General features: G+C 40.9%; 1 protein-coding gene across 5 annotated transcripts; it reads right to left on the bottom strand.

The window, feature by feature from the left end:
• Positions 1 to 1,237: 1,237 nt before the first annotated feature.
• TCTN2 (tectonic family member 2) lies at positions 1,238 to 22,488 on the bottom strand. Of its 5 annotated transcripts, none has more exons than XM_074321645.2 (18): positions 22,443 to 22,488; positions 22,014 to 22,121; positions 21,533 to 21,621; positions 20,514 to 20,709; positions 17,276 to 17,376; positions 14,287 to 14,483; positions 13,634 to 13,760; positions 12,678 to 12,819; positions 11,707 to 11,772; positions 10,799 to 10,933; positions 10,469 to 10,546; positions 9,157 to 9,234; positions 8,452 to 8,563; positions 6,070 to 6,176; positions 3,474 to 3,630; positions 1,884 to 2,009; positions 1,645 to 1,733; positions 1,238 to 1,452 (listed from the first exon to the last, which is right to left on the bottom strand). In XM_074321645.2, the coding sequence occupies exons 1-18, from the start codon at positions 22,471 to 22,473 to the stop codon at positions 1,331 to 1,333; spliced, it is 2,061 nt and encodes a 686-aa protein (XP_074177746.2). In that variant the 5' UTR covers positions 22,474 to 22,488; the 3' UTR covers positions 1,238 to 1,330. The 5 variants fall into 5 exon arrangements, with proteins under 5 accessions (XP_074177746.2, XP_019604372.3, XP_019604373.3 ...); XM_019748813.3 differs by having other exon boundaries at positions 22,292 to 22,481; XM_019748814.3 differs by having other exon boundaries at positions 21,545 to 21,621; positions 22,292 to 22,481.
• Positions 22,489 to 22,686: the final 198 nt, after the last annotated feature.

Here is a 22,686-nt window from a genome sequence, read left to right as displayed (position 1 = left end):
CATCCCTATTTTATTTTCTTTATTCCGTGTATCTCTGTTTGAAATTATATTGTCTGTGTTTATTGCCAGTTTTCTCCCACTAGAATGTAGGTTCCACTGGACAAGGGACCTTGTCTTGCTATCTCCAGGGCTCAGTAACTAGTAGCCACTCAATAAACATTTCTCGAATATACATTTGAATGTATAAACTTACAAAAGTTAAAACTATATAGTACGCCCCCCCAAATCCCATTCTACTGCCAAAATGAGTTTTTCCCTTCTTAAGTACAAAGTCATCCTAACACAGCCCACAAAATCAGGATACCTGTCATTTAGAAATTTTTCATTTATTTTCCAGAGCTAATTACACTAACTGACATAGATTTTCTCAACCACTGCAATTAATTAATCAATGGGCATTTCCTTTCCTTTGACGAAAGACAGTTGTGGATCCTAGAATCAATCGCTTTTCAAAATTAAGTAACAAAGTCCATCTGAAACAATGACTAAATTTTATATATATTTTTAACAATAACTAAATTTATCTGGCCCACAAAGAAAACTCAGAGGAGGTTTACTATGTGGCCACTGTAGGGCTGTCCGTGAGGACGTCCCCGGGCTGCATCACGCTGTCTGTCCCCTGTAAGGAGACACAGGACAAATTTCTCTCAAGACTCAACTAGGAAAAACTGTCCATTGAAAACCAGCTTATTTTTATATCTATGGACCCTCTGATTCCTGTAGGTAATCATAATTGTCTTTTTGGAAACTGAAGACTAAATTAGGGGTCTACCTTTGCTGAATACAAGGTGTTTGGCATACATTTTCACAGGCTTGCATTCACTCCTGGTTTTGTTTTACTTTCCTCTCCATAAGATTTTCCCATATCTTTCCTCATCGATTTATTTTGTACTCTTGTACTATATACATTTTTTCAGGCTTTATGAATTTTTAATCCTTTCTTTGGAATAGGGAAATAAATCCATCAATTCAACAGAAATATGTAAAAAATTGAAAAAAAGATGGACACTCGAAGGCATAAATAACAAATCTGGACCAAAACTCCTCTGAATTTAGTAACCTATGATAAACTAAAGCTTCTAATAACACTTATTCACACAACTGACCCTCCCTGGCATTTTGCTCAGTCTGGTCCAGCATCAAGCACGCCCGTTCTGCAATGCTTTGCATATTGGGATAGCTACATATGTGACTTAAATGCACAATTTTAATTAAATTTAATTAAATAACAATTTCCTACAAAAATAAAACACTTTGTTTATTAAAATTTTACAGAGAGGCACACAGGAGTACAATAAATCACTGAAGTAAAACTCTGGTCTGTAAGAAGTCAGATGGTAGCTGAATTCCAAGCTTTGCGTATTCTGGTCCAGGGGTTACTAAGGAACATGGCTAATATGAGCAAGGACAGCAGCAGGAAGCCCTTGGCGACACACTGAGCGTAAGGCTCCCCTGCAAGACAAGGAGTCAAGTGAGCCACAGTCTTATTTCTCAACATTTTTGGTAATTACTTAGGTAGAAAGAAGCCAAAATGTTAAAATTGATCATTTTTAAGTGGCAACATTATCAGTACACTTTTTTCTTTTTAAAACGTTTCTATCTATAGCGTGATAATAACCATTCCAGAAGTCTGCTGTACCCTACCTCGATAATACTGGGTCAATGGGTAAAGAAGGTGCGGCCAACACACTTCATTTCTGTTACAGTCATACTCTGTAAAGTTGATCTGGAATCTATAAAACATCGTAGAAGATTACAATAGCTACAACAAAGCAGGCTTTTGATGAGAAGCATCAAAAGTTGATTAAAGAAATAAACTTATTTTCGAATATGTATGTTTTTCCACTTCCTAGTAATGTCAACTAGGTCAGCAACATGATTACCTTGTCAGTGGACGGGGTAACTGTGCAGGTATTTTAATAAACTGGACTGATGCGCTGAGAGGGAAAAGGTCAGTCTTATCCTCACAAGTAAGTCCACACTGGAACTGCCAGTTCACCGAGGAGAACCTGGGAGGAAAAGATTATGCAGGAAACACACCCAGAATTCATTTCTAGTCTGTTAAGCACAGCAGGCAACAGACACAGCAACAATAGAAACCAGGATTCTCTTAAAGAAGTTTCATATTCTACTAGTGCTTCTTCCCCCTTTGTATTATGTAAGTTTTCAAATATACACACAGGGAGAGAGAGTAGTATAATGACCGTTCATGGACTTGTCAGCCAGCTACAGCAATGACCAGTATTTTGCCAGTCTTGTTTCATCTCTCCTCCCCAGTCATCTCGTTTCACACTGGTGCTGTTAATTTGTTTTATTGCTTGTGTATCTCAGTATGATAATAAAAATAACAATAACAACAGCTAACTATTTTAGAGTTTTCCCTGTCCTAGGCACAGTGCTAAGGTGCTTTGTATGTACCTACCACGTAATTCTCAAAATAGTACTATTACGATGAGTGTTTGGTGGTGAACATCTGTTATTTCTGCCTACCCACCATCCCTTCACCTTTCTTCTGGTAACTGCACACCAGTTGTACCTTGGGGAACCACCCCTCCCTGCTCTCAGTTGAGGAGACCAGGAGGGACGCACCTGAATCTAGGGCTGGGCCAATCACTGAGCCTAGCCAATCAGAGCTGTCTACTGCTCTGGCCACAGTGATTGGTTCGGGAAGGAGCATGTGACCAAAACTGAACCAATAAGTCTGCCCAGATTTTTTTTGAGAAAGAGGGGGAAAGAGGCACCCTCTTTCCACTGCAGTTGCTAGATGGATATAAGCTTGAAGTTGCTGATGTCCATTTTTGCTTCGTCTTGAGGAGAAACTCTCCAAGTAGAAAGACCACCCAAAGGGAAGAGGAACCAAGAGATGAAGGAAAAAGACCCATGACCACATGAAACCACAAACCATGAACTAGCTGTAAGTGGACTTTTCAGAACTTAAGCCAATAAATTCCCCTTTTGCTTAAGTCAGTATAAAGTGGGACCCTGTCGCCTAAAACTGATAGAGGCCTGACACATAAAGGTTTTATCACCATTTAAAGATGAGGAAACATCAGCTCAGAAGAGATTAAGTAACTGTCAAGATCACACAGCTCATAACTGGGAGAGCCATGATTTGAACCCACCTGTCTGCTGCCAAAATCTTTAACCACAGGGCAATATTCCCTGCTTACTACGCCAGTTATGTTCATGGATTTCAGAATATGCTCAGCATTAAGCAGCCCCTTATTCATCTGTGTTCCCCCTAAAATACCGTGCAGAATCCCTTACACATAGCTTTATAAATACTCGCAAGTGAGAACAAGTTTCTATTACAAACACAGCTGATACCTTTTCCATTTATACTTAATCATATTGCCAATAACTGCAATTTGTAAATAAACCATCCGATTCTAAATTAGCATTTCCCTATTCTTTGGAGCTCCCTCGATTTTAGACTCCCTCTAAAACAACACTCATGCAAGATGCGATCAGACCTTGTCTCTGTGCCAAGTATCTCCTGCTGAGTGATCCCTTCCACTGCGCCAGCATCCGAGAAAAGGATGCGGATACTCAGCTGAGCAGGAACATCCAGGCAGGTGCCATTCGCGCTGCTAACAGCCGGCTCCGCACCTGTATCAGGGCGCTCTGCACCTGTAGAAATGCGGGGTTGTGCATTTTGGAAAGAACAGTTCAGTAACAGTTTTCCTACAATGCATGCTACCCAAAAAATGGGAAATATTATTAGATAGGAATCACATTAATGAGGCTTTTTAATCTCTAATAGGCTCTAGTTATTTGTCACCCCATAACCGTGTTATCCCTTGTGTTTAAAATATTCCCTTGTACGTTCAGTCATTGTGACTTTAAAATCCCTGGCCCACATAATAAAACCATAAATCATGATGCAGTTCACAAGGTCCTCGCCGAAATCCAGAGTTTTAACAGAAATACCATGAAATTGCAGTAAAATGCCTTGCGAGTTTTCCTGTGCAGTCGCTATTGCACTAGAAGCTGTAGAAGACATTTAAAAGCCATACTAACAACTAGTGTGGTGCAAACAGTTAAAAAGCAATTTCCTAATGTGTTGCCACAGCTGTAATACAAAAGGAGATAATGAAATTGACTAAGAAATTAATTTTCATTCAGCTTGAAAAGTGGCACTCGAGGGGAAAGACAGCAAGGTGGGTGGTGAGTTCTAAGGCAACTCTGGGGGAAATTCGTTGTTCCTTCAGAGATTCTGAAGGTCGGTGACACTGCTTATTATGGCATCAAACTTCCTCCTCCTCGATACATGCATCCAACATCACTTCTCTTCTGTTTATTAACCAGGATGCAGGTGATTTTGACTTAGACAAGAAATAGAAGTAACTGATTCCACCTTGAAGGCAACAAAATGTCGTCATCTCCGATTTCTTACCTAACCAACTTGGGTTCTCTGTCTTGAAATTTCCCATACTTGTCAGTTCTCCAGTGCTTTACTGACTCTTTCCCTCCATCCCTCAGTCATTCCACTGCCCATCCAGCTGGTCTAGATGGCAGAGCCCAGGGGTTGACAAGCTCCAGTCTCTGGGTTCTGTTTGCAAATGAGAATCTAACTCTGGGCTTAGTGACTTGAGCACAGGTGGCCACCAGGACCCTTCCCCGAGCCAGAGAGTGGTCTGGGGCACTTCCAGCCCACAGACATAGCACATGACCCCTGGCCACCCAAAGGGGAAGGGAGGAGGGGGCTGTAATGATCTGGACCCTGATCACAAGGGTTGGGGATTGCACAGGCATGGGTCTAGATGGTTCTTTGTTCACATTCCAGCCCGCTGAGCTGAAGTGGTGACCTCAGAGGGTATGGAAAGTGTGAGGGTGAGATCCAGAGAGCTGGTCCCAGCCAGCCAGGCAGAGGTGAAGGGCACAGCAGCCTCCGCAGGGACAAAAAGGACTTCGGAAAGCAGATGCTACGGAGCCATTCAGCATTTCCTCACCCCAAAAGGTAATTCTATTAACTAGGGCAATGGAAGAAGCCTTCTTCCTGTTCAATGCATTTACACACTCGAGACTCCTCAAGTAATCGGAAAGACATCCCCTGACTTGCTACCTGGGATAAGAGGCAAGAGCCTGGAACCCTGGCTTTCAGTTCTAGCTCTGCCACAACAAGCTGTGGCCTCCGGCTTCTCCACTGATAACCTGAGTGAACTGGAGCTCACTGACCAGATGGACATTTTGGATTCAGAGGTGAAATCAGGCCTACTGTGCCAACCTAAGTCAGGTTCACACCTACTCTGTGTGCCGTACCCAGGCCCCTGCTAACTCAACACTGCAAATGCCTCTGACCAAAGCACCAGACTTTCAAGTTTCTTTTTGTCTGGCCTCATTGGTCCCTGCTATTAGTAGGTCTGTTGCACCTTAATTTCTTTCTTTAAGAACTTTATTGATATATAATTCACATACTATACAATTCCCTCATTTAATGTGTATAATTCTATGGCTTTTAGTATATTCACAGAGTCATACAGCTATCACCACAATCAATTTTAGAACAGTTAGCAGTCACCCCTTGTTTCCTCCCAACTGCCCCACGCTTGGCAACCACTGGTCTGCTTTCTGTCTCTGTAGATTTACCTGTTCTGGACATTGCACACACATGGAATCATATAGTATGATTGTGTCTGGCTTCTCCCACTTAGCATAACGTTTCTATCACCTTATTTTCTTTTAAGTTAACAAAGCTGCTTTTATAAAGTACAAAGTCAGTTCTCAATTGCCCACATCCCTAGCAGTCAAAAAGAGTAATGTAAACTGAAACACACTGAAAACCTTCAACCCTCACTTACACTTCCTTTACAAAGACTGTTAGCTCATAAAACAACTGGGCGACTTGAACTTCACATGGGTTTCCTCTTAAAAACGAAAAAAGGCATCATGAGTAAGAGGTAAAAGATGTGAAGAGCCGCCCACCTGGAGCATTAACGTCTAAACAAATGTCAGTTGAGCCACAGGAGAGAAAAACGACCTGTCGGGTTGCACTATACCACTCCAGCTGGTACTACGTAGTCATAGCAACCGACTTACGCAGTTCACACATATGCAGCTGTGACTTACGTATTATTTTGAGCCAGCCATCGCTAAGATCACTGTAATCAGAGTTGCCTCTCATTGCAACATGAGTTGCTTGTACTAATGAATCAAATAGTCCAGCAGCGTTCTCCCTGCAAGAGAGTAAGACACTTCTCAGTGCATGGCCAGCAGGTCTCATCCCAAATTCCTTTTCAGGGTCTCCCAGCTGTACTTGCTGGGAGCCTCAATAAAAACCTGCCAGAGGAACTGGCATTAAAAACTGCCTGGGGGTCTTACTTCTCTTCAATGGCCTCCCCGGGATAAACCTGTGCTACAGGAGGACGTGCAGAAGTAATTTTTTACTTTGAATTTAAAGTGTTAGTAACTTACGTTGTACTGCGTGGTTTAGACTCCAGTGAGTGTCACAAAACTAGGGAGGTTGGTAGATCACATAGCAAGTTACCAAGATAAATCCATGGGCCAGAGCGATTCAAGGGAAAAAGGAACCTAAATATTTAGCTAGAATTTTGAGCCATAAAATTAGGTGAAGATTAAGAATTGGAACTTAGCATCCTTCCTCTCCAGGAACATCCCTGGAGGGTACCAATGCCAGGAACTGCAGGGACCAGACCCTGACTGTAGACTCAGGCCTCACACCCTGCAATCAGGAGCTGCTGCGGGTAACTGACACCCACAGTTTTCTTCCCTTCTCAATGTCTTCCCCAGCTTTTTCCTGCTCCCCAATAAACTATATCTTGCCGGATATGTTACAGATGAAATGGGTGTGACAATGCATGCAATAAAAAGCACAATGGGATACCACGTCACACCTCCTAGGATGGCTATTATCAAAAGGGTGGAAAATAACAAGGGTTGATGAGGATGTGGAGAAACCGCAACTCTCTCACATGGCTGGTAGGAATATAAACTCATGCAGCCACTGTGGGAAACCATATGGTGGTTCCTCAAAAAAATTAAACATAGAATTACTATATTTACTATAGCATCTGCCAATTCAACTCCTGGGTATATGCCAAAAACAACTGAAAGCAGATGTTCAAACAAAAACTGGTACATGAATGCTGAGAGCAGCACGATTCACCATAGGTGGAAGCCACTCAAATGTCCATCAACAGATGAAGGATACGGATGGCTCAGTTGGTTGCAGCGTGTCCTCTCAACCACAAGGTTGCCGGTTTGACTCCCGCAAGGGATGGTGGGCTGCGCCCCCTGCAACTAACAACGGCAACTGGACCTGGAGCTGAGCTGCGCCCTCCACAACTAAGATTGAAAGGATAACAACTTGACCTGGAAAAAGTCCTGGAAGTACACGCTGTTCCCCAATAGAGTCCTGTTCCCCTTCCCTAATAAAATCTTTAAAAAGAAAAGGAGTGAAGCACTGACACACGCTACAACATGGATGAACCTCAAAAGCATTATGCTAAAGAAGCCAAACCCCAAAGGACAAATATTGTCTGATCCCACTTAAAGGAAATATGCAGGATAAGTAAATCCATCATGACTGTACTAAACACAACTGAACTGTTCACTTTTTTAAAAACTATATATATTTTTCTTTTTTTTATTGGGGAACAGTGTGTTTCTCCGGGCCCATCAGCTCCAAGTCATTGTCCTTCATCTAGTTGTGGAGGGTGCAGCACAGCTCCAAGTCCAGTCACCGTTTTCAATCTTAATTGCAGGGAGCACAGCCCACCATCCCATGAGGGAAATTGAACCGGCAACCTTGTTGTTGAGAGCTCGCGCTCTAACCAACTGAACCATACAGCCACCCCTCTGGGGTTCAGCGGCAGCTTGTTGCCTTCAATCTACTTGTGGAGGGCGCAGCTCTCTGGCCTATGTGGCAATCGAACCAGCAACCCTGTTGTTAAGAGCTCGTGCTCTAACCAACTGAGCCATCCGGCTGCCCCTGAACTGTTCACTTTTAAATGATTAGTTATGTTAGGTAAACTTAACCTCAATTTAAAAATAAAAAGAACAGACATGCATATCCATAAAGACACTTTCCAAAGGACACCCAATTCAGTGGAAAGTTCCTTATACACCATGTAACAGGGCTTACGTCTTCTTTAAGTGTAACTCACACCAATGATAGCTGGCTCAGGCCCTTTCTAAAGTCCTAGCAGTACGAGGTTCCCATGCTCTGAACTTCAGCAGAGAAATGTGCGCAAATAGGGACGAAATGGCTTTCGTCCTAAGAAAGAAGTCTGTTTTCCTTTATACTGATGTTTGAATCAACTCTAAATTGTATGGGAAGTTTGTATTTATTCATTATTCACTATTGCTTTTACACAGGTTTTTATTCAGACTCTAATTTTTCACATTGCCATTGTCTTTAGTATTCATGTGGTGAATTAATTTTAAGCAAACCACTCAAAGTGTAAATAAATTCATCAGTGAAACACTCACCTGAGCTGAGTACAGCTTTCATCAATCCCAACATCTAAAAGGCACCCAGAGAATGCATTTTCTCCAAACAGAATGGGTTTGAAAGTTGCTGTTCTACACCAACCCTTTCCAGCTGAACAATAAACAGATTATCCTCTTAATATTTTTGCTAAATAAAAGTAAAGATTTATTTTAAAGTTTTCCTTGAAAAACAGAAAGAAAACAGTAGGTAGAAATAGTTTCCACTTTTCCAGAACTGAGGTCCTTGTCACTCTAATCCTTTCAAGGCTGAACAAAGGTGCCTTTCTGTATCAGCCCACCTGGGATCAATGGTTTATTTTCAACATGAAATTTAATGCCTCCTGGCAGCTGAGCATAATTACCATTGATGCAAAGATTTTCCATAGTTTGGAACAAAGCAATTCTCATGTCTCCAATTAGCACCAGCTTGGGCTGCAGGCAACAATGACAAGGGGACTCTCAAGCCAATCCCACCCTTACATCTCTCTTACTAATAACCAGCACTTCGGGTACAAACAAAGTTAACATATTTTACAAAAAAAAAAAAAGCTGTAGAAGCATGAAAAACAACCACCCACCCACTGCCCCCCGCTAAATAAACCAACTAAACTTTAAAGTATTATAATAATTGATTAGATTCAAAATATGGTAATATTTCCAATTCTAGTTGACCGAAGAGCTAATCATATCACCAAAGCAGATTACCTGACTGCCAAAGGTGTAAAGTCGTAACATTCATCCCGTTGGTGTTTAAAGCTCGGACAGGCTTGCCAAGCTGGTAACCTAGACAAGCCCAACAAATGAGAGTTAGCGTCTTTCTTTCAAAAGGTAATCCGACATGGCAAGCGCCAGCTCATCAAATAATACAAAAGAGGAATACACAATGAAAGGAAATACACAGGCAAAGCTTTTTCAAACTCGCCTTGAGAAAAGGATATCCCCTTAAGCTGTTTTGTTTTGTTTTGTTTTAATAAAGATATTCAAATGATTTTTAAAATAGAATCTGAAAAGTAAAAAGCAGGTAAGTGTCCATGTTGGATCTCTCACACTAGAGAACAAGGAGCCACTGAGCAGGCCAGTTAATGAATACTTGCTGAATGATTGGTGTCAAGTTTATCACAGGAGCTTGTAAAGGAAACTCAAAGCGAAGTGATCTCTCAAAGGAACCGTTCTCTAGTAAATCAATTCAGCCCCAAGGTCTGGTTTAGGTCCTATTCCCAGCCATCTCCTATTAATCCAACTTATTGTTTCCAACTTTTCATTATGAAAATGTTCACATGTACAGAACACTGAAAGTAAAACCATGAATACCAATACAGCCACCACCTAAAATCAACAACTGTTAATATTTAGCCATATTCATCTTATCTATATCTCTCTATATATATATTTTAATGGTCCTGATGTATATGTATGTATACACACACACACACACACACACACACACACACACGTGTGTATATATCTGCTATATATATATATATATATCAGGACCACTTGAAAATAAGTTGTAGACATCATGACATCATGACACTTCACCTCTAAAAGCTCCACCATACATCTCCCAAAATCAAGGCTATTCCCCCGCATGACCATGACACCAGTACCCATCAGGTGGTGATACATTTGCACATAAATACAAAATGCACAACACAACAGGGAGCTCACAGTCCCCTCAAAGTCTCTCCAGGGATTCCAGGTTAGGAACCCATCATCTGCAGCCTATTCTTTCTTAAAAAGCTAATTTTACCAACACTTTAAATGCATTATCTCTTTTTCAAAAGACCAGGAGCTAAAGAGAAAATGATTTGCATTCACAGCAACTTGTTACTATCTACACTTTTTGTAAAAAAATCAAGTTGTTATCAGAAAAATAAAACAGTGTCATGAAAGAGAAATAAAGAGAAAGATCAGAGTCACAAACCAAAATTGCAGAGTTACTTATAATCATCATTATGAGGTAGGAGTGTTGAACTGAAATGTTTATAAGATCAGTGATTGACACATACTATCGTACCTGGATTTCCAGATGTTTCCTTTTCATTACCACTGTTATAGCTTAAAAATTTTACTGTGAATCTCTGTGTCATGATTCCTAGAAATAAAACATAATAAAAATGTACCGTGTACCATTTCAGTAGGAAAAGAAATTATCCCCCATAGTGTTATTTTCTTTACCTTATAATTGCATTTTGACATAAAAAAAAAACTCTCTTTCTTATTAAATCACAAATACAAATAAGAAACAAGTCTGACTTAGTTTTCTGTGTTATAATTATGAGAATCTGAAAGAAAGAAAAACAGTATTTTAAACTAAAAGCAGTCTTGCTGCCCTCAATGAAGTTACCTTTCTGGTGGGCGTTAATTTCTGCCCTGATAATTTTGACATTTATTTCACTGATTGTATTATTATTCCATCTGAAAATATAATGTTCTTCCACATTCACATTTCTGGGGGCTGATCCGTTACTTAAAAGTGTTTCTGCAGATAAAAGAATACTCTCGTTAAGTTCGGGACCCTCTTAAGGCAGAGGTGTATTACTGGACTCACCCAGTCGGCATTACCCACCTCCTCCATAATAGCACAGTATCCTGAGTGAGACCTGTCCCTTTCCTTTGATTTCTGTACCCCCGGCACTCGGTTCACAGTGCCATATGGAGCACACACTTGGTAGAATGTTTGTTAAATGGAAAGGCTTCAGGATGTCAGCTCCTTAAGAACAAAGGCCTGCCGTCTAGTTCACTACTATATTGTAGCCACTCTACTAATATTTGATGAAGCAATGAATAAACTTGAGAATTACAATGCATTGAAAAGACGCACAAAGAGCATCTTTCATTAAAAACAAAAGTCCTGCTAATATCAGCCAGACTCTGCCTAATTTATTTGGCTGCATCACCACTGAAAGGTTTGATTATCAAAAAAGGAAGAAAGCAAGAAGTAAAAATGCCAGTCCTAAAGAATTCTTTAACTATCTGAAGAACATTTAATGGAAGGTTCACAAACCCTGAGAACTAGAGGGACCCTGAGGCCCACATAATCCAGGACTGTGAGGGAAGCGGCTGAAGGTTGCTTAGATTACTTGGAAGCGAGACAAGACGGAACGCGGAACAAAGGGCTAGTGGGATAGCTTTCTAATAGTTGTGCACCTCCTCAAATTCTTAATGAAAATGCTACTTTACTCTAGGATGATGGATTACTTGTAAGAAATGACATTTCTGTAGCAATGGTATGAACATGTAACATTAAAATACCTGTGCGGGTGATGAATTTGTCTAAGTTGGTTGCTTCCTCATAGGTTACTTTGGGTGTAATGATGCCTAAAAAGATACATAAATTAACCTCCACAGGACTACACGGCTTAACATGATCACATGTATTTACACAAATGCAAACTTATGAAGCAAATGTGGTAACTGCGCCGGCCCTGTGTGCCAGCTACAAAACTCCCTCCCGCTCTCCAAACACTGTCAAATGCGATCCACACTGTTCAGCATCTCATTCTAATTGAGGAGAATCCAAAAGTCAGTGGTAAGAACCTGGAGGGTCACTCGCATGGAAGAATAAATATGCCGCACACTGCCAGTGGGAATGTAAAAGGTGCAGTCACTTTGGAAACCAGTTTGATAGTGCCTCGGAAAATTAAATTCCCACAGGGCCCAGCGGCTCCACTGTGAGGTATACACCCAAGAGAAACGAAAACGGATGCGTGCAGAGACCCTTGCCATGAGTGTTCACAGCAGCACTGTCACAACAGCCAAAGGCTGGGAACAGCCCAAAGGTCCATCAAAGGATGAGTGGATACAAAAACACAGTGTATTCACACACGATGGAGGAATACAAAAACTTGATGCTGAGTGGAAGAAACCGGACACACAAGGTCACATGGTGTAGGATTCCAGAATCGGGAAACCCACAGACACAGAAAGCAGAGTGGTGCTTGCCAGGGTCTGGGGAAGGGCAGGAAGGGGAGCACTGCCACTATCCTGTACACTTTAAAATGGTTAATTTTATTCTGTGAATTTTACCTCCATTTGTAAAAAAGAACTAACATGCAATATGCTGTCTCACGGAACGGAACTTTTTCCAAAGAGAACACCTTCCTAGATTGGCGGTTGAAATACTATTTTCAATCGCTCCGTGAGAAGTGATTCGTATTCTCATGACATCACAGTGTATTTAAACACTTGGGTTGGTGTTCTTTCTTCAAACCCACATGACGTACCTCCCATAGCACCATTCTTTATCTTCGCATTGACAATATCATCTGGTTCTTGGTAGACTTCCAAATCAGTAATGCACCAAACATCAAAATTCTGAAGGAATGCCACTGGGGCATTCCGCATACACTGCCCAGCCAGGGACACCTGAGGGTAAGGGAGAATCCCAACACATTTATGACCTCTCCTTTGATCATAAAGTATAGTCAGAGTCTCCACTGGGTAGAAGGGTTTTCTGTAGCCAGCTCCTAACGCGGGGTTAGTCTCAGCAATGACTAGTTCACTGACTAGTTGACCCACTTTAGTAAAATAGAGAGTTAATTTGCTAATCAAAGTCTGGAAGCCACTGGTTGAGGAATCACAGTAAGTATTATTTCATGAAAACAAAATATTTCCTGCCCTGCTCCATTTACTTTGCAAAAACACAATTATATTCAACTTCATTTTCTTTCCCTCATGTCAACCAGGTTTTTGTTAAAACCATAAACATGAATTCATAGGAATAGCACGGAGAAATGGTTTTTAGACTGCCATGTTTTGTGCCCACGAATATTTTTTTCCTCAAAATTTTGAACGTAAAAATAAAAGGTTTCACATAAAACTCGATAGCCTTAAAATAGTTTTCAAAATTCTGGAATATTAAATTATATATTTATAGCTTACTGGAAATTGGCTATGAAACTAACAGAATGAAGACTGATAGTTACTTCAGTGGAAATTTATAGACCATCTTTTGGTTTTATTTAGTAAATTCACTCTGAGATTTAGCAAAGACAGAGATTAATTTAAGAGTGACTATTTTAAAAAATCCAGAGACCATAAATAGTTGAGTGCCTGGAAAGTCCATAGGAACAATAATAAGTAACTTAGGGTAAGAGTTTTAAGAGCAAGATGAGTTAAATTAACCATAGGATGGGAAAAACAAGAAAAGGCTCTAGCATATTAAAATTGAAATTGTTACCTGTGGAATAGTAAAATATGCCTTATTTACAGTCATAACTGGATCTCCTTGTTTGTAACCAAAGTCTGAAAAGTCTTTTGGATCGGTGTGCAAATACACTTCAGAGGAAGCGTGCTCTCTCGAGGATCTGTAGACCAACGAGAAAGATGACCATTAATGCTTCGAGCTATTATCTGCTAAAAACTGTTATTCCTTCAAATTTTTTCTTTACTTTTTGAATTACAAAAATAATATGTGTACTAAATGCCACTGAATTGTACACTTTGAAGAGGTTAATGGTTACTCTTATGTTGCATGAATTTTACTTCAATAACAATAAATGTGTAAAATTTCAACAATCAAGGTGAAGCCAAAAGCTTAAAGTCCCTCAGGAGCTCACCACTCTTTCCAACCCACATTGTCACGATGAGCTGTTTTGGGTGTCAATCAATTTATTTTCAGAGAGGCCCAATTCTTTTAAATAGTCAACCTAAGATAAACTTATTAACAGAAATCTAGAATTGACTCTAGAATTGGATCACTTAAGCACAAAGCCTCTGGAGAGGTCCTGTAAAATGTGACCTGTATTCTAGGGCCAACCGGCCGTGTGGCCTCACCAGCCCCAGGGAACCAGCCAGCCAGCCCCTCTGGGAGGCAGCTGCTCGGACACGCACACAGAGCCGTGGTGGAAGTAACCGAGGAAGGGCGAGTTGGCAAGGGAGGACTGCACACACAGGAACGGAAACCAGTCTGGCACTCCGTGTGCCCTCTGAACGGAGCAGAGCTGATCAAAAGGAGGAGTAACATCTCCTCCAAAAACACCGGTGAAACAGGACTCTCTGAAGAGTTCTATTAAGTCTGACGAGCATTCCTGGAAAGAAAATGTAAAAGGAGCCATGAGAAGACAAAGGCTTCCATTGTCACCGCCACCAGATCTGGCCGGTGGGATGAACATTGATCCTATGAGGCCAGTAGGGCATCACTGAGGAAGCAAGAAATAAATTCCTCCTGGTCGAAAAGTGCTTTGTGCCCACAGTCAACAGTGCTAGAATTTCTTTAGTCAATTCCCTCCAAGCCTCCAAGTCAGGAACTTCAAACCTTCAAGGGAACCATATCTTTACAGGGGACATAAGATGTGCGCACAAAAAAATACGAAGGGGAAGAAAAGGTAATATGGAATGGACCCCAAATGGGGACTAAAACAGAGGAAACCTCCCTTTTCAGCTGGTACCACCAGTCCAAACGCTGGCTCAGAGAAACCGAAGGACAGTTCGCATTAGGGCAATAGTCTCTATCCAGGAGAATCCTAATAAGGCCCTTATAACATGAATTAACACCATCAAGAAGTTACTTTATTCATGCAGCCATTGATTCATCCATAGTCCTCCTGTTTCACAAATGATTCAATTAAAAGTTAAATATGACCTGAATCCCTTGTTTATTAAAAGTAGAAAAGAAAGTGATCTTTTTTTTTTTTTTTTTTTTTTTTTAAGGAGGGCGCAGCTCACAGTGGCCCATTCGGGGATGGAACCGGCAACCTTGGTGTTATTAGCACCGCGCTCTAACTGAGCTAACCGGCCACCCCATGACCTATTTTTTTCAACAAGAACAATTCAAATTCAAAATGGATCATGTATAAAGTGGTAAGGTGCAGTAATGTGAAGATGCCCCTGATCCAGACTCCTAAATGACGCCAGTGGTTGGTACTACATATGTATTAATACATACACCACAATATGACAGACACGAAAGGAAGTTAGAAACAGGGCACAGAAATACCCTGGTCTGGAAGACAGAGGAACAGAATACCATTTCGACTGATACCTGAACAGACTTATGATAAGTTTTATTTTTTTAATTAAACATAATTGTTATTGCAAGTACAATTGTTAGTGTAAGAATTACAACACAAATGAAGACCCTAAACTGCCCATTCCTGTTTAGTAAAACCAACCACGAGGTAATTGTAGTCATCCAAAAATGGGAGTGACTTGGGTCCCAGTAAATGTGCCTCTTTTTGCATCGCTCATTCCTCTTAAATCTAAAATAAGGATTAAAAATATGTCTTTGATCTGGCATTAGGCAACGGTTTCTTAGACATGACACCAAAAGCACAAGCAACAAAAGAAAAAAAAAAGACAAACTTTGTTTATTCAAAATGAAGAATTTTTTGCTTCAAAGGACACTAACAAGAAAGTATACAACCTACACAACAGAAGTTTTTTGCAAATCATACATCTGATAAGGGACTAATATCCAGAATGTATAATGAACTCTTATAATTTAACAACAAAAGGACAACCCAATTGAAAAATGGGCAAAGGGTCTAAATAGATACTTCTTCAAAGAAGATATACCAGGTTTCCCCGAAAATAAGACCTAGTTGGACAATCAGCTCTAATGAGTCTTTTGGAGCAAAAATCAATATAAGAGTCAGTCTTATTTTACTATAATATAAGACCACGTCTACGATATGATATATGATATGTGATATGTGATATGATATGATATGATATGATATGATATGATATGATATGATATGATATGATATATGATATGATATGCTATGATACTGGGTCTTATATTAATTTTTGCTCCAAAAGATGCATTAGAGCTGATTGTCCAGCCAGGTCTTATTTTTGGGGAAACATGGTAAAAATGGCCAATGAGCACATGAAAAGATGTCCCACATCATTTGCCACTATAGAAATACAAATTAGAATCACAACGAATACCACTTCACACCCACTAGGATGGCTATATTCAAAAAGATGATCAGAACAATGGTGGGTGAGGATGTGGAAATGATTCCCTCATCGCAGCTGATGCAAATGTAAATGGTGCTTTGGAACAGTTACTCAAAGCGTTAAACAGAGTCACCCTAGGAAACAGCATTCCACCCCTAGGGGATACAGCCAAGAGAAATGGAAACACAACCAAACAAAAACCTGTACACAAGTGTTCCTAGCACTATTGTTCACAATAGCTGAACAGTGAAAACCACCCAAACATCCATCAGCTGGTAAATGGATAAGTAATATGTGGTCCAGCCACACAGTGGAATATTGTTCAGCCATAAAAAGGAATGAGACACTATAAGATGGATGACCTTTGGAGACATGATGCTGAGGGAAAGAAGCCAGTCACAGAGGTCACACACTGCAGGATTCCATTTATTCGCAATGTCCGTAACAGGCGAATCCATAGAGAAAGGAAGTAGATTGATAGTGGCCTGGGGATGAGGGGTGGGAGTGGGAGTGACTGCTAATGGGCACGAGGTTTCTTTTTGGGGGGATGGAAATGTTTTACAATTAGATTGTCGTGATGATTGCATAATTCCATACACTTACTAAAAACTATTGAAGAAATGTATTTGCTTTGCTTTTTGTTTTCTTAAAGGTTTCTAAATATTAAAACCATCCTCTCAGTATAATCATGACAATCATGACTTTACCCAAAGAGATACATTTTTTTCTTCCATAAACTGGACTAATAATACTAAGTAAGAAAATACTCAATTTGAAAACAATTTGCAACATGAAATGACAATCTCAGTTTTGAAAGACCATCCATTAAAAAGCTGTTAATGGGGAAGCATTGGTGCTCTTCACATGCTATCAGGCACCCTAACTTTCGTCCCCAGTAATCGAAGAGAGTACGTACCTGGTCACAGCAGCAGCGAACATCGCAGGCCCCGGCTGTTAAATTACAAGGACACGGACCAAGGGGCTGATACACCTGGTTAGGAATAACTGTCACGTTCTCTGAAAAGTACAACAGAAAAGTTACGCTATGAAACCCTCTGACAGACAAAGCACTGCCACGTGTTTGACATTCAAAAGGAAGCTGAATCACTGTTTTACAAATCATCATTTCCACATAGTCCACAAGGAAGAGGTCCCTGAAATGAGCTATGCATCAAATGCATCCGAGTCCTGTAAATACCATTCCAACAAAAGCCCAAAGAGCAGAAAATGTACTATATTTTCAAACCGAAGTCACAGACCAAAGTCACAAACTGAAGTCACAGTTGATCCAAAGATAATCAAGGGACTAAAATGGACACGTTAGGGTAAATGCAACGTACTGATCTTATTTCTCAACACACCGAACAATCCCTTTCATAGCACAGACTGATAGTAAGCATTTACTCTTTCAAATTCATTACCTCTTTCAGCAGAGAAAACCAAAGCCATGGTGACATTTTAGATGGCTTACCTGGAACCCATCCGACCAGAAGGCCATATTTAATTATGCCACATGCTCAACCTGAAGTCCTATCACCCTGCAAATCTAAATCTACACCTCCTGACTCTGGTTAAAGGGTGGGGGAAATTAACAATTTTCACATTGAGTAGAAAAGGAATGTATTTCATTACATGTCAGCCTCCTAATTCAGAACCCAGAGATGATGTTTCTAGTTTATCTGCAGTCATTTATCAGATACAAGTTTCAGTTCGCTGGGTTTTACTTTTGTCCTAGGATTTGGTACCTGGTGGAAAATTAGCTAGCGATTATATGTTTAAACTCTATGTAACAGTTAACTTCAATGCCATGACAGCTGAAGCATCTATTAGGTTGGTGCAAAAGTAATCGCGGTTTTTGCAATTTTTTTTAACCTTTTAAACCACAATTACTTTTACACCAACCTAATAAAGAAGAACTATGTATTCTGTACTATAATAGAACCCTACTATGTCAGTAGTCTCAGAAATGAGAAGTTCTGAGTAACTGGCCACGTCACAGGTTAAGGGTCTGACTCTCAGTATAATCAAACCCATGTGACATAAGCAAGTCATTTTAGAATAGGGTTTTACTACTGTGTTTCCCCGAAAATAAGTTCTAGCCAGACCATCAGCTCTAATGCATCTTCTGGAGCAAAAATTAATATAAGACCCAATCATTCATATATATATATATACGTGTATATACATATATATGTATATGTGTGTATATATATATATATATATATATATATATATATATATACACACACACACACACACATATATATATAGTTGTGTGTTTTTTAAGATTTTATTGGGGAAGGGGAACAGGACTATATTGGGGAACAGTGTGTATTTCCAGGACTTTACTGGGGGAACAGTGTGTTTTATAATATAATATAATATAATATAATATAATATAATATAATATAATATAATGCCGGGTCTTGTATTAATTTTTGCTCCAAAAGATGCATTAGAGCTGATGGTACGGCTAGGTCTTATTTTCGGGGAAACACGGTATAGTCAAGCATATTTTTTAAGAGAAAAAAAGTCACTGCTTTGAATGGTATAGCTACTGTAGTTTTTTTAAAGCATCTACTGAATATTATATTTCAGTTTGTTTTGAATTTTAAGCATTAGAAAAAATACCTTGTAAAACACTTTTAAACCTTTAAATAGGTAATAGATTCACATAATTCAAAAAAATCAAAAGGATATAAAGAGGTATTCAGCGAAAGTCTTCCCTTCCTGTTCCCACATCACCAGTCTGGTAGCTCACCGTTAGCTTCTCAGATAGCCTTCCAGAATTTCTTTATGTAAATGTAAATATATATTCTTATTCCGTGCTGTATGACCCGTCTGCACGTGCTGCTTTTCACACTTAGCAACACAAATCAGAGATCTTTCCACACAAGTACATCAAGGGCAATGTATCTCTTCCTCCTAAACTTCCCCAACCACAAGGAGGACCACAGTTAGGGGATGTGAAAAGGGAAGTGACAGTACTGGAGTCTCAAAGGGACAGACCTTTGCTCCTAAAGAGGGACGCTTCTCCCTTCATCCTAAATGACCGTAAAGGCAAGAGATGCTAGCACTTGCTGCAGGGGACAGGGAACATGGTGGTGGCACCTATCAAAGTGGGTGGACCCATCCACATAGGCACATCTTTTGTTCTCAGAACACTGCCATTACGTGAAAGGGAGAATAATATAGAACCATTTCCTGGTGTCCAGAGATGTGTGTGCACAGTGATGTTTGCTGTAAGCACCATTTACAGTATCAAAAGCTGGAAATGACTTAAATTCCATCACTAAGAAACAATGGTATATCCACGTGATGGAATACTATGCAGCTATTAAAAAGAATAAGGTGAACCTAGACGTATTTATATGGAAAATTTCTCAGTTATACTTATTTATTTATCATTAAGTTATTGATTAATTAAGTTATATTATTTTAAGAGGTACAGAATAGTGAATTGTGTGTTATTGTATATTTTTTAGCAGAAGGGAATACATGCTTCTATAAACATAAGTTACCAGGCTGCCTCTGGGAAAGGGATCCAGTGGTCAAAAGCTTTCCCTGGAAATCTGCTGTTTTCTATAAACTCATTCATGACTCTTTCCCTTCCTTTTTTTCTTATCTTTTTGGTTTTCAAAAATCAACACACAAAAACGAACTTCACCTTCTCCCAGGAAGGATTTAAGGCAACTTAAAGATACAAAATATAGAGCAAGATAAAATAAATCTTAAGTAAAATAGTACAAAGTGAAAACTTTCAAAATAAGAAAATTAAACAAAGGCAAAATAAGATTACGAAGGCAAAATGGACTCAAGAGTGAAGTTAAGGGGCAGCCGGACGGCTCAGTTGGTTAGAGAGCGAGCTCTCAACAGGGTTGCCGGTTCAATTCCCACATGAGATGGTGGGCTGCACCCCCTGCAACTAAGATTGAAAAAGACAACTGGACTTGGAGCTGAGCTGCGCCCTCCACAACTAGATTGAAGGACAACGACTTGGAGCTGATGGGCCCTGGAAAACCACACTGTTCCCCAATATTCCCCAATTAAAAACAAAGAATGAATGAAGTTAAGTACACACATTATATGGCACACACTGGTAAGCAAACAGATAAGGTTTGGCATGAATGTTTTGATAATCAGACTTCACTTGCCTGATGCATTATGGGCCAGAGAAGAGTTGGCATAAATTTCCACTTGAATGAGGAGATGTGCTAAACAGGATGAATTGTGAGACGCTGACACCAGAAGAGTTTGGACAATGCATGGGGACTCTGGGAAGGAGATTGTCTCATTAGAGGAACACCCCTGCAGACCTCTCTTCAACCTCACTGTCACTTCCAACACATCCTGAAAGGAAAATACTGCTGTATTTTTAGAGTGACTCAAAACAGCGTCTAGAATTATAAGAGCACATCATGGAAAATAACATCACACATCGGCTTCAGTTCATTTTACAAAAGGAAAATTTTATACAAAGATGACAGAATTCTTTTTAATTCCACCCATAAACCTATGACAATATGGGACCCCTGATTCCTAACCTTCAATTTAACATAAAAGCAAGCAATTTTCAGATACTCAGAGAAAGCTAACAAGGTCTGAAAACTAACTCAAGTTGTCTAGCACCTTTTTGGTTTCTTATCATCCTACCAGCAGAAGATTAAATACATATCAAGTCATGAAAAACAGTCCCCAGTTCCTGGGGTGGGAGCAACATCTGTCTTTCTCATCCTCTACACACTCTGGGGTTGGTGCCTTGCACATACTAGGAACTCAATAAAAGTTATTAAATGGAAGATCTTTAATCTCTCAGCCTTGAGTGTCCTTATACAGAGGTTCAGAGTTGGGTGAGATCAGTGGTCTATGAAGCTTTTTTGAGTCACAAACCCATTTGATAATCTGATGAAAGCTGGTGACTCTCTCCTCAGAAAAATGTACACATACGTAATTTCACACATAATTTCAGAGGGTTCACAGACTCCTTAAAACTTGCCCAAGGAACCCTCACCCCAGGGTAAGAACCTCTGGGCTGGATGGGTGTCTACTACGTTTGACAGCCCACAGCCTGATGGTAGTTCTAAGCCTTGAGACAGCTACACCTCCTCCAGGCAAGACAGCACTAAATGGGGGCCTCCACAGATGCTACCGAGAAGGGTTGTTTTTTTTTTACCTCTGGCCTTACCACACTGGGGGTCACAGTCAAACTCCAGTCTCCTATCTCATTGTGAAGCATGCCACAATCAGGAACTGGCAGTAATCCTAAAAGAGATGAGAATCAAAGCAGTATTGTCTAGCAGTGAACAGATACACTCTAGGATTGGGTCCTTTACAAACTCTGTGACCTTGGACAGGTGACAACCTCTCTGCATGTCAGTGTCTTTAGTTGTCTTCTGGGATTAAAAGATTACTGCTCTTACTCGGAAAATGAGATGTACTATACAAAGCACAGGGTAGCTCAGTGTATGCCAGTCATTATGATTTCAAGCTTTCTTTTATCGAACCTGTCCGTTGGTCCTCTTTGGTCCTCAGCAGCCCTCCACCCCAACTTTGCAGAGGACAGCAGCTGGGGACGCAGGGGTGACAGACACCTCACCAGTTGACTTGGGCGGCCCAATCCCCACCCTCCTCACAGGTAGTGCTGGACTCTTTACCTGCCTTGTCCTGCAGCACGGCCAGGGACAAGGTCACATCCTCAGTGCCTCCGACTAGGGACGCGCTGACCAAAGGGCCGGACATGCGGATGAAAGGAGGGATGAAAACTAGGCGGGAAGGAAGGAGACAGGAGTTAATAGTTGCAGAGTCCCAACCTAAGAGATGTGATGCTTGCTTTGGTGGTGATTCCGGAGCTCCCGGAGGAATCTAAGTCTGGCCCCTTGAACACCTCGTTCCCTCAGCCCGGCTCTGCAGGCCCCTGCCCCGCCGTACACACCCGGTTCCCCCCACAGTGGCTTCAGGATGCCATGCAGAAGGACCCCCAAGAACAGAGCGGTCGGCGGCGGCAAGCCCATGCCTGGTGCCTTGCGGGGTCCGCACTACAGCACCGCGCCCGCCTTAGAAGCCCCAAAGCGCTCAGACCGCACACGGAGCGCCCCACTGCCGGGCAGCCGCCATCTTGTCAAGCGAACGCCGGGAGCTATAGCAACCACCAATCGGCCGCCGGGCTGCCGGATGGCGCGCCGCGATTGGGCCAACGGCAGATGGAGCCGACCCCGCCCACAAATCTTGCGCGGTTTTGCTTCTTCTTAGTATCTGAAGGGTCTCGAAAATGTAGGCGTCCGTGTGCGATTTAAAAACTGGAGTGACCCCACCCGAGTTAATTCTATC

Source organism: Rhinolophus sinicus, chromosome 9 (genome assembly GCF_057876585.1).
Source record: "Rhinolophus sinicus isolate RSI-liver-muscle chromosome 9, RSI-T2T, whole genome shotgun sequence".
Classification (NCBI taxonomy): domain Eukaryota; kingdom Metazoa; phylum Chordata; class Mammalia; order Chiroptera; family Rhinolophidae; genus Rhinolophus; species Rhinolophus sinicus.
This window is presented reverse-complemented; position numbering and strand designations above follow the sequence as displayed.

Excerpts from the sequence above, each read along its gene's own strand:
- TCTN2 (XM_019748813.3), bottom strand. The coding sequence starts at position 22,370 with ATGGGCTTGCCGCCGCCGACCGCTCTGTTCTTGGGGGTCCTTCTGCAT. Across the intron at positions 13,761-14,286 it reads TACTTCCACCACGGCTCTGT|ATCCTCGAGAGAGCACGCTT; the intron begins GTGCGTGTCCGA and ends GTTGGTCTACAG. Across the intron at positions 12,820-13,633 it reads CATATTTTACTATTCCACAG|GTGTCCCTGGCTGGGCAGTG; the intron begins GTAACAATTTCA and ends CCTTACCCTCAG.